General features: G+C 44.0%; 1 protein-coding gene across 1 annotated transcript in view; it reads left to right on the top strand.

The window, feature by feature from the left end:
• The window catches only part of TMEM182 (transmembrane protein 182), a 52,666-nt gene extending 36,210 nt beyond the window's left edge, over positions 1-16,456 (top strand). Inside the window, exon 5 of the mRNA XM_016199483.2 lies at positions 15,831-16,456. Coding sequence (XP_016054969.1) covers positions 15,831-16,051 — 221 coding nt within the window. The 3' untranslated portion in view covers positions 16,052-16,456. The remainder of the gene's footprint in view (positions 1-15,830) is intronic.
• The last annotated feature ends 2,698 nt before the right edge of the window (positions 16,457-19,154 follow it).

The following is a 19,154-nucleotide window of genomic DNA, read 5'->3' as shown; positions in this document are numbered from 1 at the left end:
TGGGAGCTGAGAGGTGTTCAGGGTGTTCTGGGAGCCCATTCTGAAAGCACCGAACTATGATTATGAGTAGTTCCTTTAAAATTTGACTTTATTTCCTTCATGGCCCAATTCTCTATTGATTATGTAGGACTTTGTTTCCCGAGAACAGAGAGAGGTATTCTGCTGGATGAGATAAAATATTACTGTTCATCTTATCAGTTCAGACAGGAAAAATGATGTTCTCAGGAGTAACTAGTTTACTGTCTAGTTTCATCACAAAACACAAACTTTTAAAGCAGTTTTAGGGCCAATACCTCAGCCTTAAGCTTGAGTAATTATTGACAGAGGAATCTTTAAAATCTTTCGGTTCTCTATTATTTACATGCCCAGATAAGATGAAAGGCAGCTTACATTTTCCAGAGTTGGAAATGGAACTTACATGCTATGCTATACAAAGCGTGAAATAGGAAAGCGTGAAATAAACACTAGGACTAAGCCCTGCCAAATTTCTGCTGTACCACATTTAATACGGCACCATGCATATAGTCATTTACTGCTAGTTAAGTTGAACTTATAATACTTTTCTTGGTCAGATTTTATATTTGAAAAGCGAAGAGGTTTCATTCCATGCACCCAGTGAATCGCTCTTGTGTTGGGCCTTGCTTTGTCATCCCTGCCTAACCGAGCCTCCACGCCGCCCTGTGTCACTGCGCTGTGCCCTGACGGGCAGCTAGGAACAGGTGCAGCCTGGGCCGTGGTTGCTGTGGCTGCTTTGTCAATGCCACAAACAGGATTGGACACTCTCTCTTTATTTGGACAGATGGCCTTAGGACAGGGCAGAACTAGATTCCAGATGGCACCGTGGGGCGAGCACACACAGAATGGCTCTTTGGCATCGGCAAGAAGGTTGTTGGGGCATTCCATGCATGTTGGGGACACGCCCGTGCTCCAGCGGTGGTGCAGGGGGGGCCATGGTGTCCTGCTTGCTCCGACAGCAGGCTCTGGGGGGTGTGGGATGCCACTCCCTGCACGGGGCGGATGCCTCCTCGGGCAGGCCAGGCCACCGGCTCCCCGGGGAGGTTCAGTTCTGACCGAGTGTGTGGAGTTGTCAGGGCACTATGATGCCAAGCCTGCATTCCCGTCAGTCTCATCACCCGCCTCCACAATGCCTAAACAATTAGTGACTTTTTTTTTCATTTTTAATTTTTTAAAATTTCATAATACATCATATATATATTATATTGTGTTTACCACCCAAGCCGTCTCCTTCCATCTCCATTCATCCCCCCTTTACCCTCAAATTTATTTTAATGTGGACTCCTGGAGAAGTCTTAGGTACAGAGGGGGTGACTCTTGTCGTCTAACCCTATGATCTTGGAGGCGATTGGAAAGATGCAGGAGGAGTAGAATGTGGACATTGCATTACAGAGCATGAGAGTTATATGGAGAACGTCATTATGAAGCTGAATATTTCTAACGTCTATGCAAAGAGCCATCTGTAGGAGTTAGTGTGCAGTAGGAATTCTAAGTTACAAGAAACAGTAACGACATGGTCTGGACCCTTGGAGCACTGGCATTGGATGATATGGTGCGAACACTAGAAATCGTTATTTACCAGCTATCGGGGTAGAAAGATTTTTCTTCCACATCTGAAATCACCTCCCCCTGAATGACAAACTGGGGTCAGACTTCTCCGATGAGTGCACAGCTGGACAGCCTCGTCTGGAAGGAGGAGCCCGAATCTCAGCTAACTCCCTTGCTAGGCCTTCAGGCTGCTGAGGCTGCACAGACGTCTGTGAGTCAGGGGATGCAGCAGCTCTTGTTCTGGGCCCCAGATGCATTAGTGGGAGGAACAGGCCTCTGGGGTGTGATCAGCCCTTCCAGCGTGGTGCAGGCAAAGTCATGGCTTGACTGCTGCCCCGTCTGGGTCTGCAGGGTGTGCTCCTCGCCCAGATGGCTGTTTTCCAAGCTACTGTTGGTCACCAGGGACACGTGAGTGAGTTGGTGTGAGCTGCGTAAGTCTGTAAGTCCTCTGCCCTGGGACAAACAGCCTGAAACACATCCTTCTGTGGCCACTGCTGCCCCCTTCTGGCCCAGAGGGCACTGCTCGTAAAAGCATAGAGACTAAACCCTCGTAAAAAGGTAGTGTCCTAAAGGTGAGTGGCTCTGAAGGGAACAGAATATTCTCCTGTCTAGCAGGTAGTACTGACTTAGAAGTAAATCAAATTTACTCTCGTTTTCCTTTTAAAAGATCAGACCCATGGAATTAGTAGCAGCTCATCAGTAAACCACATTTATCTCTGCATGAGTTAGACAGACGGGATGGGTGAGTACCACAAGAGCCCCCTCCCAACAGAGAAAAAGCTCCCGGGAGCCAAGGGACGCATTTCCCACGTGCGTTTTCCTTTGGCCGAGCCCGAGCACAAGGCGACAGGAGGCACCCGAGTCATGCTGGCCCCTCCCTCTTCCTCCAGGTGAAGCAGAAGGACAGCAGTGAGAGCAGGGGAAGCGTGTGGAGGAAGCAGGGACCAGGAGCTGGAGGGGTCAGGAAAGAACTGCTGACGGCCCAGAGGCAGGCGGTCTGGTCTAAACTTACAGCCGCCTCCCTGCTTGCACCTGCTGTGCAGAAGTGAAAGATCCGGCTATAAACAGCCGCTCCCGGAGAGCAAAGGGGCACATGAGCGAGGACAACAGGCCTGGAGGCCCAGGGAGTTCTGGCCAGAATGGCTTTTCTAAAGCTTCTGTGACTTTCTTTGTGTGCAGGAAGGAAGTTTCCCCAAGAAAATCTCTAGCATAACCTCCCAGTAGGGACCAGAATATTTCACCAACACCCGGGACTGAGCTCTCTGGCTCCTTGGAGGTGGGAGTGGGGAGAAAGGAGTGATTCATGCAAACTCGGGGTACTTAGATACCAGCAGATGCCCTTCTCGTAGCAGAATCAGTGTGTCCGACTTTATGATCCGGAGAGCGGCGGCTGGGCGCCCGTGGGCTTGGGGACACGCTGAGCATGCCCCGGCCGCTTTCCACGCAGGACCAGGAGGGCCAGCCACCCCTGGGGTTCTGAACCTGCCGGCTTCCGACACGCACTCTGTGCCTCCGGCTGTCACATTTAGGCGTTTGTCCCGGAAAATGACTGCTTTGGATGCTGCTGTGTTGGAATGTGGGCAGGCCCTCCTTCGGGTTTTCATGCGGAGCTTTAATGTCCTTCCCCTGACATTCAGATAAAGGTCAAGTGCAGAGTAGTCAACCTTGGTTAATAGTAAATAGGAAGGAGCTGTGAAGGGTTTTCAGTCTCAGAAATATTTTAAAGCCTTATGACTTTCTTAATCAAATACATCTTTGCAAGTTTCTTCTCCCTCACAACGCCCAGTGGAAATGCGTGGAGCAGGCTGTTAGACTCAGACTTGTCCTGACATGGTGTCGAGTGGGGCACCCATATGGCAGATGTATGACACTAGAACAAGGTGACATGTCCCCGGGGGAGGGATCAAAAGGGACGTTTCCAACCCAGTTCTTCGGGTCCTCGGCATCTGAGCCAGATGAAGGCCACAGTGCGAGGGGAAGGGGAGACAGAGCAGCTCCTCCGTGGGGGAGGCCCCCCTGCGCCTCCGCCCTGCTGGCCTCGGGTGTGTCCTTGTCGGAGGCATCCTGGGTCATGTGCAGCTGCTGCCTGGACAGATCCAGCGAGCGAGAGGCCAGCCCGGTAACAGCCTTGGTGGAACTTCCCTGGAGAAACTTGAGCTTCCGACTTGAATAATACGTTCTCTGCCCCTTTTAAAAAAACGTACCTGCGCCACTCTGAGAACTAGAGGGACAGGCCTGGAAAGGGGATGCTTTTACTTCCACGCCCTTTCGCTTCGTCAGGGGTATAACTGATTCCGCCCCAGGGAGCTCGCAGGCCTGGGCGGGGACGAGATTCCTTCTGGCCTATAAATAGGACCCCTGGGTTGGGACTGGGTTGTCCGGGAAGAGGCAGCCTGCGCTCCTATTTGTGCCCCCGCGTTTTCCAGAGCACCTACTACCTGCTCAGTACGGAGGGGTTTCGTTTCTTTGTAAATACTCCGCTTCATTCCGCACCCTCCCCCCAGATAGTCACTGTGCTCAAAAATAACTGTTAGTGAGTGGCTAAAGCACATGGGTCTCTTTACTAAATTTTGTTATACATTTTCTGAGGGCTTTTTTTTCTTTTTACGCTTTCTCATGTAGAAAGTGCAGATTATCTGGATGGTCAGATCAGCATGAGCTGAATCCTAGAAAGAACGCTGACTCCCCGTAGCTATGGGGCTGTTGGGGAGGGGCAGGAGGTTTGCTTGACTGGACACCTGAAGCAGAAAATGTCCTTAATATGAGTAAGCACAAGCCTGGAATCACCTGATGTTCCTCTTTCCAAAATGTTCAGTAATGGGACTGTGTGGCGACTGGTGCCACCTGATGGAGGATTCCAGTAAGACACTGGCAGCTGTCGAAGCAGATTTTCCTGCACATCTGTCATGAAAGCTCAGAACTGGAAGACAGAGTGGCAAGTTTATTCTCTTACCTCTTGGCCAGTCGTGAAATAGGCCAGTCAAATGAGAAGTTCTGATGCTTTAAAATATTTCAGGTAACACTATTTGCTAGCCATTAGCAGGCTCTCATGCCAAAGCTTAATAATAACAATGTTGACAACACTGGCCAACGTTGACTATGTGCTCCCAGGCGCCAGGCATCTAAGAAGCGCTTTACTTCCATTAATTCCTCATGGCTGCTTTCTGTGGTGGGCGCTTGCACTAGCTCTATTTTTCCAGTAAAAAACAGAAGTAAACAACTTGCTTAAGGTCCTTCAGCCAATGAAGTATCCAGCTTTCCAGATAGTAAACCTAGAGCCAGGGCAGTCGGAACCCAGGCAGGCCTGTGATCTCCAGCCACTCCTATTTCTTGAAACTCAGTGTTGAGAGCAAACCCTTCCTTGGCATTAAAGGGACTCTGCTTTTCAGGTTAAATCCCATCACTTGTAGACATGGATAAACTCTCATGATCATTCTCTGTCAGTAATTGTTTCTCAAGAGAGTACAGAGTATTGAGTGTACAGGATATTTAATGCCTAAAATTATTATTCCCATCTAAGAAAATAATGAATATTTGAGAAATCCAGTAGATATTATATAGGTTTGGTGACTAAGTAAGAACATGAGGCCAGGAAATGAAAGGGAAGAGGCATTTAATATATTTGCAAAGTAAAATGATGATGTATGGGCAGCAATGAATATTTGAGAATTAGATAAATGTAATGAAAATATATAGTTATAAAATTATAACTATATAAACTCTTCAAGCTATCTTAGAAAACTGAAGAAAAATTAGTGGGAAGTGGTTCTGAGCAAGTGAAGAATGGAGATAAGCTGAGTGTGCTTACAGTTGGCTGCATGCATTAGTTTTAGGTTTCTGAAATACCATACGTAAAACAGCATGATTTAACTATAAGAAAAAGTAATAGCATATTAATTTAAAGAAAAAAGAACTATTACAAAAACACAATTTAAATTATTTTTAAGTAGTTCCAGCTTATTTTCGTAGAGAAACTAAATTTGTAATGAAAGAAAGAATAAATACAAGGCTACTTTTAAAGTATATTAGTGTGATTTTTATATTTCTGTATAAAGTAGAACTTTATCCAAATAATGGTAGGACAAAGCTTCAGAATGGGGAGGGGACCTGGAAAAAATTAAGTGGGTCACTTAGTAAGTTGTAAGTCTGTTCTGTCAAACACCTGAAATATTTGAAAGATAAGACTTCCAAACCTGCTGAGGACAATCCTTCTGAGTTCTTAAGCAGCTTTTGCAAACTCAAAAAAAAAAAAAAAAATCCCACAATTGTCATTTTTTAGAAATAGTCCTCTGAGCCTGTTATGTTTCCTTAAAGATGGATTGTATTTTTATTATTTTTGCGATAAAATGGATTTAAATTATATGTAGTCAAATCTATTTTCCATTGTGATTTCATCTATTGATTTTAAGTTCAAAAGAAGTCATCACTCATCTAGAGATAAAAATATTTAACAACTTTAAAAATATTTCTTTTTTTGTTGTATTTCTTTAAACTTTGTCTGCTGGGAGTCTCAGGACAAACTTTATTGCCCACCTTAAGCAATTACATAGTCCAGAAAGCCTATAAATCTGTATTTTGAGATTTATCCCACTTCAGTGGCTATTCAAACAGATTTTATTTTATATTTCTATTATATATATTTCCTGTAAGCCACTTCAAATGTTTTGTCAAAAAAGACAGGTTTTGAGTAAATAGCTTTTTTTCATCTTTTAGATTAATTCTTATATTGTTTTTATAGGAACAAAGAGAGAACATAATGAGTCACCTAATGCAGTTTTTCACATAAGAAGAACTTTTAAAAATTATAACATCAATTTTATTAAACAAAAAATGTTTTTGTTTTCTTAAAAACATATATCATAATATAAGGACAAGTATTACTCTTTAGGAAATGTAGAATTGGCAAATTTTTTGTTCCCCTTCATATAACATTTAGGAAAAAAGTATACAAGTTAGCCTCTGTGTGAATTTAGCCTGCGCGAACGCCCATGCTCCTTCCTTCAGCATGACACGCAGGGCGCCTTGGAAGCTGAGAAAGGCCTCAAATGCTGCCATTTTCAAGATTCCTACTCTATTAAAAGTGAGTACATGTTGCCCTGCTGGTGTGGCTCAGTGGTTGAGTGTTGACCCAAGAATCAAGAGGTCGCTGGTTCAATTCCCGGTCAAGGCACATGCCCTGGTTGCGGGCTCAGTCCCCAGTAGGGCACATATGGGAGGCGGGATATCGATGAGGTTTTTCTCTCATCGATGTTTCTGTCTTTCTCTCTCTCTCTAAAAATCAATAAAAATACATTTAAAGAAAGTTAGTACATGTCAAAACTGGTCTGCAAATATTGTGGCATTTTTGTGTTTACATTTAATACATTAATGTTCTGTACTTTTAAAATACTACATGAAGGTAATGACCCTATAGATAACTTAATTTCCAGATGTTGTCCAAAGCCTCATATGAATGTAGGGCTCAGATCAAATAGTTCCAATGGACTCCAGTGTCATCCATCACTTGAGGCCACTGTGACTCCACCTCAAGGAGTCACCCTTGCCGGCTCTCAGAGGCTAGCTCTTCCAGGCCTCTAAACTTTGTCCTTGGATTTAAAGCCTAGAGGTGCTTCCTGAGGATCTGAGGAGCAGCTCTCTTGGCAAAGGAATTCCAGAAAAAACTGGTTCGAGGGTGGGGTTCTGGTTCCTAGGTTGGCGGTTCATTTTATAATGAGAGTTCATAACATTCCTTTATTTGCCATATTTCATATGCTTCAGATATTACCTAGTGAAGGTTAAAAAGAGAACCAAGGAAATGAAAATAACCAGTCACAAAAATCCCTGTGCTCTGGGCACTCGGCGAGCACTGCTCAGTGAGCACTGCTGGGTGACTGTCAAAAGGTCTGTTGACAAATTGATGTTTGAGGAAGATAATGCAGGGCAGTGGTTTTTTAAGTTTAACTGTATTCTTAGTAGGTCTGCTGGGTGTTGGCGGCTTAGCTTGAGCAGGTCACTGCCTGCCCTGGCCGGCGTGGCTCAGTGGTCAGCCAGCTCCATTTTATCCGTTTGATACAAGATCATGTTTTGTAAAAAGACTTCGTTGCCATTTGCCTAAGGAAAGGCATCCATAATTTCAAGACTCTATATTTGAGTTAGAACATCACAAATTAAACTATTCATACATAGTAGCTTAATTCATAACAGCCAAGACCTAGAAAGAGCCCCAATATTCACAATGGAAGAGTAGAGAGGCTGGCTGTGGTGTATCCGTGCAGTGAAATACTGCTCGGCAGCCAAAGGAAGGAAGCTGCCAGCGCCTGCAGCACTGCGGAGCAGGGCCTGCGTGGGTACAGTTCCCTTCCTTGGAGCGCTGAGGGAACTGCTACAGCGCCAGGTGCTCCGGGTGGGGAGGGAGGCCGTGGGGAACCTCTCTGGAGCGGCAGGGATCAGTATGTTCTGTTTCTCACGGGCTGTGGCTACACTGATGTTTACATATTTCAAAACTCATGAACACGTTCACTTAAAACTTAGATTTTGCTTTATGTAAAATCTATCTCATTTAAAGGGATGAGAAACCTGAATGCCTTTTACCCATTAGGAAAATTTCCAAACGTTTGGAGCTGAACGTGCTACTGTTGCGTATTACTGCTGCGCGGTCTAATATAAGGAGCGTTTATTTGCAGACTATGTCTGTATCTTCCGCAGAAGCCCTCGAGGGGATGCTGTCAGTCTTGCTGCCCACTGTCATCTGCAGAAGACATTGTTATGTTTCCTTTCAGAAAATGATAGCAAATACAGAGTTCATCAAGCTTCCCTTCTGTTCTTTCTTCTGGGCGTAGGGGATCTAGGCTGAGCAGTCCAGCCCTGCTGCCACCCTTAGCTCTCCCAAGCAGGCTGCAGACGGGGTCTCCTTTCCCTAGTTAGCATGAACTCTCCCCCTGCCTTCGGGGAGCTCGGCCTGGGGATGCAAACGAGTCTCCTCCCTGCCTCGGAATACATCCCGTTGTCCCATGTTTTTAAATGCCTTCAGCCTCTGGTGTTACACGTACTATCAGTTTCAGTTTATGTCTAAACCTTTTGGCTTTGGTAGACAGTTACCTACTGCAGACCTCACTTGCATCCTCTGAAAGTAGACGCAGTGAAGCTACGATCCCTGACATCTTGTGACTCACTTTCTAGCCTATGTAGGTGCCCTTGCTGACTAGCGCCCTGTGTCTAGAGTGTGTGTCCTCCAGATAGAGAAAAGACACTTTTTCTGATTCTAATTTGCCATTCACCTTAACGGCCCTCGCAATGCAGTTTTTGGACCGTGGGATTCTTTGGCCTTTCCCACACCCATCGAAAGCTGAAATGAGTTGCCGCTGGATTCCTGTGGAAGCCTGACTAACGGAGGCCACTGATTCCTCTTGCTTTAGGAGCCTGCCCCAGTGACTGCCTGTGCTCCCAGGTGTTAAAGCACATTTCAGAGGCAATGCAATTACTTCCAAGCAGTTAAAGATCAAGTTTATTGCTCCAAAAGTTTTTGATTTTTAATACACGTATATGTACAAGAATAGAGAGGCAAGAATAGAGAGGTTTGACATTTGACTGTTTTTTTCAAGAAGAAAGTTTTCATTTCTGTGGCTAACTTTCCCTAGGAATGCATATTTAAATCTGTTCTTTTAAAATATAGTGTGAAAGATCTTTATGGTGTGCCTTCTTCTATCAAGGCCCTGCAGTTTCATTTCTCAGTCTGACTTGGCATTGGAGAAATTCTCTCACTTTTGCTTTCATATTGTGATTGTTTCCATATTGTTTATTATTAGCTGTTGCGTTCCTAATGGCCATTCATGGATGAATTTTATGTGACCTTTGTCCCAGAAAAAGGCTTTCCAAATGGAGCTGGTGATATTCAGAGGGAAACGTTTTCCACTCTATGAAAACCTGAGTGCAGCCATCAGCTCCCAGACTCTCCAACCACGGCCACCAGGCAAAGCCCCACCGTGTCTTGGGTGTGACGTAACTATATCTGTGGTTCTTTAATGATCACAGATCTTCATGGGATTGGGGGCCACATTTTGATTATGCCTCCAGTGAGCTATTTTATGAATTTTTGCTGGGATGATAATTAGTATTTTCCCACAGGGTTAAGATTGCTCCAGAAGAGACTCTCCATTTGGCAGGTGGACCAAGTCAATAATATTATTGTTCATTAGGAGTCACAGTATCCCACCAAAAGAAGACCTGTCTTTCTAGGTGTCTGAACACACACACCCTCTTCCCATCCCCCAACACAGGCCGCAGACTTCCACCACACTCTGATTTTCTTGTTTGGAAATCTTTTCCGATTTACATAGAAGCTGCAAGTCCCTTTGCCCAGACCCACTCAAGTTTCACTGGCTGTGCCAGGAATGTCTTTTGTAACCGAAGGATGCAGTCCTGGAACATGCTCTGCATTTGGTTGTTGTGTCATTTGATTCTCCGTCAAACCAGAATAAGGCCTTTGACCTTCATGACCTTGACTCTTTTGAAGCATGCAGGCCTGTGATTTTCTAGAATGTCTTGAATTGGTTTGTCTGATATTTCCTCGTGGCTGGATTTAGGCTCTTAGTTTTGGCTGTAATATCCTAGCAGGGATGCTGGGTTCTTTTCATTGTATCTCATGAGGTGGTGGCATCAATTTGTCATATCACTGGTGATGTTAACCTTGATCACTTGACCAAGGTGGTATTTGCTAGGTTTCTTCAGCATAAAGTTACTATTTTTCTCTCTACAATTATTAAGTGTTTTGTGGGAAGAAACTTGGAGCCTGTGTAAATATTTATTACTCATCTAAATTTCATCCATTCGTTTTAGCATCCCTTTTAGTTTCTCAATTATGAATTATTACTTAAATAAATGCCAAGTCGTGATTTCAAATTCAACTATTCTGTCAACGTTTATAAGTTAGCATTTCGTAAGGAAGTGCTTTCCCTTCTCCCCACTTGTTTTCTCACTCATTTACTTATATCACTGTGGGCACAGGATCTTATTTAATTCAGTGACATATAATGTTCCACTTTTGTCATCTGTTTGATAACAGCTTGTCTCAGATTGGCTATGGGAGGCCCCATCAACCTGGCTTCCTAAACACCTCCATCGTTCTTTGAGCACATCTTAATTTTTGGTAAAACAAGATGTTCCAGATTCACCTAGTACTTTCTGTTCCAACCTGAATCCAACTATTTCTTTGAGATGCCCTGGTTCCCGGTACTTAGAAGCCAAGATCTGGACACCTAATGTGCAGTATGCTACTGGGGTGTTGTTGATCCTAGACCCTCTCAGGGAACAGAGTCAGGAAATGTATCTAGTATATACACACAGATATGTTCCAGCACACACACACACACACACACACACACACACACACACGCACACGCACACGCACACACACACACACACGCACACACTTCTATATTCACCCATCTATCCATCTCCATAAACTCACACTGATACATTCAGTTCCAAATAAACACCATGGAGTTGGTTCTAGCTTTCCCCCTTTTAAATCTGTGACTCCTTTTTCAGACAGTGAAAAACCTGGCTCCAGTGAACCTCAGTATACTTCTATTTGATCAGTTTTCCTGTACTTTAAGTCTCCCGACTGCTCTCTTGGCCACATACCTCTTGCAGGACCCTGTCATGAAACCTTGCTGCTATGTCAGCTAAACCACTGGCCTTTGACGCAGATACTTCCCTATATTTGTTAGTTCATTTTATGTCTCTCCGTCTCTGTGTGAACCCCTCACCCCCACACACATGTATAAAACACTGACAGTTTCCTAGGCAGGGCCGCACCGGTTTACCCTGTGTATAAGCTATAATCATAAGCTGATCTGAAGTGAATTAAATGACTCCATCTTCAGTTAGTGAACAAGTTAAATGTCATACTGATACATCGATTCCAGGGTGTACTTGCTCTGCAGATAACAGCAGGGTTTAAATATCAGCGCTTCCTCCTTATTGAGAACCATCTACGTGGTTACCAGCAACACGTTTTTTTAAACGCTCCAAATTAACAAGTGGGGTTTGCAACTTTCGAAAAAACTGTGTATCAGGCTACTAGTTTTTCACAGAGACAGTTTTCTCTTTTTATAAAAATATCTGCAAGCTCAGGAGGTTCACGTGGCGCAAGGAAGAGAAAAAGCTTGTCAACAACTGATAACAAAGGTCTGCAATGTGTTTGCATTGCAAATCAGAGCAAATCACTAAGTCAGCCTCTACAGTAGCAGAGAACACTGTCTCCGTATTTGCTGAAAAAAACCTATGGGAGGGCACAGAGTTGCCAGACAACACATGGCGTGGCCCTGTTGTCACAACCTGAGGTGGCTTTGCAGGAGTTGCCTCGCAGGCTGCGGCTTCACTGCTTCCAGGTGATGTGTTGTTGTTCGGTGGGAAAATTGCTCCATTCTGGGCTCCGGTGTCTGCATTTACATCACAGACCGCAGACCACTGTGTGGAGGATGCTGCTTATTAGGGAAGCATCTCTGGGCCTCCTCCCTGCTCTGCAACTCCTGCCCTGACTGCGACAAAGGCTGAGCTCCGATCCCGACGCACCTGGACGTTTTCAGGAGCCTTTCTTTCCATTTACTTGTTAAGATCAGTTACGAAATTGATGGCCCGAGAGAGAGGACATCCTAAATACCGTAGGAGCACAATCAGCTCAAGAAGGGAGATTGAGGCCTAGGCTCTTAAAAGCAACCCTCTCCGGCCAGTTCGCCTCAGTCACTCCTGGTCACAGAGTTCTGTTTCCCTGTCACACGTCCCAGCATTTAGAATATGGAGACTGGATACCTGATGGGTCAGTTCCTTCAACCAAAGAGTAAGTAGGTCCTTGGCATGTTTGGCTTGAACTTTTGGACCAATAGCAAGTGACCTCGAGTGTCTTTTGCTTCAGGACAAATTTGAATCCCCTCAGGACGTGTGGTTTGTGTGTGGGACCTGTCACTCACTCGCTGGGGAATCAGCTCGGCAGATACTCCTGGATCTGCATCTGTGGCCCTGCCGCTCCTGTCACTGCAGTCACAGTGCCATGGAAATGCATGTGCCTGGCGGTATCCTCCATTTCTAGCGTTCATGCAGTTCTTCTGTCACATTTCTTGTTAAGATCAAGTGTCCAACACTAATATTTTCTCTCCTCTCATGATTCCAACAGTATTTTTGAACAGGGTGGGTTACAGTTACATTGAAATTGTTGATAAATTGTGATAATTGATGTTGCCTTCCAGCCAGTGGTTAAGCATTTTCCTTCCTATCTTCTCCCCTTCCCTTCCTCCCCCTTCCCTTCCCTTCCTCCCCCCTTCCCTCTCTTCCTCCCCTTACCTTACCTTACCTTACCTTACCTTTTACCTTACCTACCTTACTTCCCCCTTCCTTTCCCTTCTCCCTCCCCTCCCCTCCCCTCCCCTCCCCTCCCCTCCCCTCCCCTCCCCTCCCCTCCCCTCCCCTCCCCTCCCCTCCCCTCCCCTCCCCTTCCCTCCTTTTCTTTCTTTAATAGGCTTTTGATCTCAAACCTATGGTTTTCTCTTCCATAGAATCTTTTCTTTTCAGTCCCCTCCCTCATTTTTTCAAGGCAGTGTTTCTTTCTTTTAGTTCATTTGAATTTATTGGAGTGACATTGGTTAATAAAATCATATAGGTTTCAGGTGTACAATTCAACAGTACATCATCTGTATATTGTATTGTGTGTTTATTGCCCAAGTCAAGTCTCCTTCCATCACCATTTATCCCCCCTTTACTTTCTTCTAACTCCCCCACCCCCCTTCCCTCTGGCAATCACCATACTGTGTCTGTGTCCTGGAGTCTCTGTTTTTTCTTTGCTTAATCCCAACATCCTTCTCATCCAGTCCCAACCCCGCCCCCCTGACAGCTGTCAGTCTGTTCTCTGTATCCATGAGTCTGTCTCCACTTTGTTTGTTAGTTTATTTTGTTCATTAGATTCCACATATAAGTGAAATCATATGGTACTTGTCTTTCTCTGAGTGGCTTATTTCACTTAGCATAATATTCTCCAGGTTCATCCATGCTGTAGCAAAAGGTAAGATTTTCTTCTTTTTTTACTGCTGAGTAGTATTCCGTTGTGTAAATGTCCCACAGCTTTTTTATCCACTCATCTACTGATGGACACTTGGGCAGCTTCCAAATCTTGGCTACTGTAAAGAATATTGCAGTGAACATAAGGGGTGCATATATGCTTTTGAATTAGTGTTGTGAGTTTCTTTGGACATATTCTCAGAAGTGGAATTGCTGGGTCATAAGGCAGTTCCATTTTTCATTTTTTCAGGTAACTGCATACTGCTTTCCACAGTGGTTGCACCAATCTGCATTCCCAAACCAATTAAAAAATGGGCAGAGGACCTGAATAGGTACTTCTCCAAAGAGGACATACAGATGGTCAACAGACACATGAAAGGATGTTTATCATTACTAATCATCAGATAAATGAAAATAAAAACCATAATAAGGTATCACCTGACACCTGTCAGAATGGCTATCATCAATAAATCAACAAGTAACATGTGTTGGCGGGGGTGTGGTGAAAAGGGAACTGTTGGTGGGAATGCAGACTGGTGTAGCCCCTGTGGAAAGCAGTGTGGAGTTACCTCAAAAAATTAAAATGCAACTGCCCAGTGACCCAGCAATTCCACTTCTACTAGAACTGATAAATGAATTCAGTAAAGTATCAGGATACCAAATAAATATCCAGAAATCAGTTGCATTTTTATCTACTAATAATAAACTATTAAAAAAGGAATCTAAGAAAACAATCCCATTTACAATGCTTTAAAAAAAAAAAAAAAAAAACCTAAGAAGAAATATAACCAAGGAGGTAAAAGACCTGTACTTGGAAAGTTGTAAGACACTGAGGAAAGAAACGGAAGGAGATACAAGTCAGTGGAAGCATATTCCGTGCTCACAGACAGGGAGAATTCACACCATTACAATGTCCATACCACCCAAAGCGACCTATAGATTCACTGCAGTCCCTATCAAATACAAATGGCATTTTTCATGGAACTAGGACAAATATTCCAAAAATTTATATGGAATCACAAAAGACCCCAAATAGCCACAGCAATCTTGAGAAAGAAGAACAAAATGGGGGAAATCACACTACGTGCTATCGAACTACACTACAAGGCTGTAGCAATCAAAACAGCATGGCACTGGCACGAAAACAGACGTTTAGATCAGTGGAACAGAACAGGAATAAACCCTCGCCTTTATAGTAAATTAATCTTTGGCAAAGGAGGCAAAAGCATACAATGGGGTAAAGATAGTGTACTCAATAAATGGTGTTGGGAATATTGGACAGATACATGCAAAAAAAATGAAACTAGACCCCTTCTTACACCATACACAAGAATAAACTCAGAGTGGATTAAAGACTTAAATGTTAGACTCTAAACCATAAAAATCCTAGAAGAAAACATAGGTAGTAAAGTCTCGGACATTTCTCGTAGCAATATTTTTTCTCATATATCACTTCAGGTGAGGGAGACCAAGGAAAAATCAGCCAATGGGACTGCATCAAACCAAAGGAGGCCATCAACAAGATAAAAGACTACCCACTGAGTGGGAGAACATATTCGCTGATATATCTGATAAGGGCTTAATACCCAAACTTTATAAGGAAGTTATAAAAAAAGGCAGTGTATCTTTACGCCGTAATCCACCTTCAACATGTGTGTTTCAGTTTTAAAGAACCATGTATATTCTTTTACATTAGTTTAGTGTTTCACCTGTTTCTTGGCTGGTACTTACCTTGACTTTTATTTCCATGGCCATATTTAACTGTAGTTATCTGTGTTATAATAATATAACAATATTAGAAAGACCTGAGCTGAAAATCAGCTCTGAAAACTACTAGCTATGTTTGCACATACTTAAAACTGGGGGTTAATAGTACCTATGTTAGGAAATGATGCATTACGATGCTCATCCCAAACGACGCATCAGTAAAGATGGGCAAATGCTAGAATCAGTTCCACTGGGCGGGGACCTTTAACTCTTACCTTCGCAAGCGCCTAATACGGTGCCTGGCACACAGGAGGTTCTCAATAAGGCCACGTCAGCTGTTGGTTCTCGCCGCTGTAGCCCTCATCTCAATGCTTTGAAAATAAACACAACCGAGGTGCATATAAAGCCTGTAAGAAAGGGTCTGACACAAAGTAGGTGATTTAGCTGGAAACAGCATTAGCAAGTGATTGGAGAGTGTTCCTGGGCAAACACCTTCGGAGGGGCTCACGGTCTTTGCTCTTCCCTCTCAGGCGTCCTGTTCTCCCTGGTGGTGGTGCTGTACGTCATCTGGGTCCAGGCCGTGGCTGACATGGAAAGCTACAGGAACATGAAAATGAAAGACTGCTTGGATTTCACGCCTTTTGTTCTGTACGGCTGGTCATTTTTCCTGGCCCCAGCAGGGGTGTTTTTCTCTTTGCTCTCCGGATTACTCTTCCTAGTTGTTGGACGGCATATACAGCTACATCACTAATCAAACTGTTGCCACCGGTGTTTTCTTGAGAGATTTGAAAACAGCGTATTTTATTTTTATTTGTTTCAGTGATCCTAGCATGGAATTAGTTGATGTAACTTTCTAGTTGCTATTCGAATTAACCATTTTCCTTGTGATTTTTTTTTTCTAATAAGAAGGTTCTAGAATCTCTCCAGACACCAACATGTTTTCATCTGTTGAAGTGCCCTCAAGAACCTGGTTCTTTAGGGAGCAGGTGACACGGCCCCCCTCTCATTGCACTCGTGAGAGCTCACGCAGGCTGCGGACATATAAAGGTACAGTGACAGCGAAACATCATCAGCGGGGCCAAATCTCAGATTCAGAGGCTCCCTCTTGGCCTTCACTTCTGTTGCTACTTAAAAAACACCTTTGGGGAATAATTAAGAATGGAAAACAAATATCAGGGAATTTACTCCATTTCTTCTCCACACACACACCCATGTCCACACTCACTGACTCCTTTGAGCAGATAGATTATTCATTATTTAAAAATAGAAGCAGGAGCTTCACACACTCATCAGTCAAATGAGCTACAACGGGCCACGACCGTCCACTCTCCCCAGTTCTCATCGGCAGTGGTTTGTTCCCTGGCTTGACTCACCTAATTATGCGGGCTTACATCACCTCCAGCTATGTTTAAAAGTAGCACATCTGTACACCAAAATGCATATAATGCAGATTGGATTTTGAGAACTTAAGGTGGGCTAATTATATATCTAATATGGTTGAAAATATGAAAAACCCAAGAAACTTAGCTTACTACATAATTCTATTTGATATTTTAAAATTCCCGTGTAAAATGATATTGCTAATATGTTCAGCTTATGAAAGTTTATTGATGAAATGTGCTTTTAATATGCACAGAATGCTTCCATATGAGGATGATACTAGACTCGCTTATTAAAGACTGAAATATTACCTTTTCCAAGATCGTTTGGGTTGCAGTCCTTCTGATCATTTGATCCCCTTAATTATTGTCCCTCAATTTTTTCTTCATTACAACAGGTATTGTAACATTTACAGAGTTCCTATTTCCTTTAATCTCTTCAAAGGAAACTTTTGCTTTTTTTGCCAGGGGTGGGGGAATAATTCTGTGTTATTGACCAACATAGACGTTTTGCATATCAAAGATGTTTGTTTGGCACTGATTTTGATTGAAATCGCATCCATCTGAGATGCCTAGATCATATTGGCGTTTGGAACCTGCACCAGGGAGGCGTGTGTTAGGGAAGGGACAGGGTGCAGCCTGGTGGTGAGCTTTGCTCCAGGCCAGCGTTTGCTCTGCTGCGGCTGTGGACAGAAGGAGGGGCTGGGAAGCAGACCGAGTGGCCGCCTAGGAGGTGCTCCGGGATGGGGGGACCGTGCTTCCCACGGAGCCATCCCGTGACGAAGAGGCTGCCCGGCTCTTCTCCACACAGCTCGTGTTTTCCACTAGTCTCTTTTCAGTGGGAGGGTTTCTGGAGGAATAGCAAGGTGTTTGGGGACAGTTTACTTCCATAGAGTAAAAATAAAACACAAAACAAAAATACAGCAAAGCTTCAGGAGTTTACCTGGTTTCTCAGGCCACTTCAGGGACATCGTAAACGGTGCTGTGGTAGTTTCATTTGCCTTCTGTTTCATCTTTATACGGCTTCGTTTTGTTCTTTGCTTTCGGCTTGATGATTAGGAAGATAGCCACGGGCTCTGCCGTGCATGTTGACGGTGACGCTAAGTTGCAGCCTGCCGTTACGTTCTCCGGACAACGCTAGGTGGATTTCCATAGTTCACATCACCTGTAAATACAGATCCTTTCTGTAGGAATTTGGGATGGAGCCCTTTGCTGGTGTATTATGTCATTTAAACTTCACATACAAGCTGTTTTCAGTAAGGGTTTGAATATTTATAAATTTCAGATGGCCACCCTGCTTTCTGACGTTCTTAAGCAGCTAGCATAGGTTTATGCTGAGACAACGGCTGACTATCTGGTGTGCGTGACGCTTTCACACGGACCACGCTCGGGAAGTGTTCTGCTGCTGTAGTGTGTCCATCACATTAACTCGAGAGCATTTCCTGACCTGCCACCAGCAACCACGAAGGAAGGCGGTGAGCTGTGTCTGCTGCCATAGAAAAATATACTTAAAAATAGAGATATGCGGTCTATCCTTGTAGCACTCCTACGTCTGATTTGGGATAGTATGTTTCCTTTTATTTCTCTATTGGGTGTATTGATAATTTTCACAAGATTCCAAGCAAAGTGTTAAAATCTTAAGAGTGTTGGTTTTGCATCATAAACTTTCAGTTTGACAAATAAGATATTTTCGTGACCGTTCTAGAAGTGAAGTGAGAGGGAGGGAGTCATGCCCCTGGAGCTGGCGAGAGCCGTGATCTCCCCGTATGGTGTTTGTTCAGTGAGTTTTGTTTGGTCGGGCAGCAGGAACTGCGGAAAACCAAGCAGAGAAGCTAAATAATGCTGTTCAACTTGGGGCTTGAGGGTTGGACTTGAGAATACTGTGTGTGCTCTTACTGGTCATTTAGTCATTTTTATGACTAATCTATGAAATGTATTTATTGAATTTGAAGATTAAATCCATTTATAAGGGTATGTGGTGGAGGTGTCAATATTGGTAATTATCTATCTGTCATCTATCATCAACGCACGTGTGTGTGTGAGCGTGAATGTCTGTGTGTGTTACAATGATAAGTTTGGGTAAAAAGAGGTGCAGTGAATGATGGAGATAAATATACTTGAGATAAGCAGATTTTTAAAAATCCGTTTCTCTTGGGTGACAGTGCTACAGCTGTGTTTCCCTGAGTGCCGTTTTACTGCTTGACTCCCCTGAGGATGGTTTGCTTAGTTCAACACGTAATTCAGTTTATATGTTCACGAAAGGGACTACATCAGGCTCACAGAGAAGTGGGACCCAGAGAACGGGGCAGATGCGGTGACAGTAACGGAAGCTGGGCGCCCGTGTGCAGGTGGGAGCGTTGGGGGGAAAGGCCAGCGGTGTTGGGGTTCTGTGGCAAGAAATGGATTAATGGGTAAGGAGACGGGTCCCCAGCTTGATTTTGGTGGGGCTCAAACAGCAGTTTGGGGCCTCACACA

The sequence above is a fragment of the Miniopterus natalensis genome, chromosome 13 (assembly GCF_054644295.1).
Source record: "Miniopterus natalensis isolate mMinNat1 chromosome 13, mMinNat1.hap1, whole genome shotgun sequence".
Taxonomy (NCBI): domain Eukaryota; kingdom Metazoa; phylum Chordata; class Mammalia; order Chiroptera; family Miniopteridae; genus Miniopterus; species Miniopterus natalensis.
Note: the sequence above shows the minus strand (reverse complement) of the source record. Positions and strands in the feature narration are given on the sequence as shown.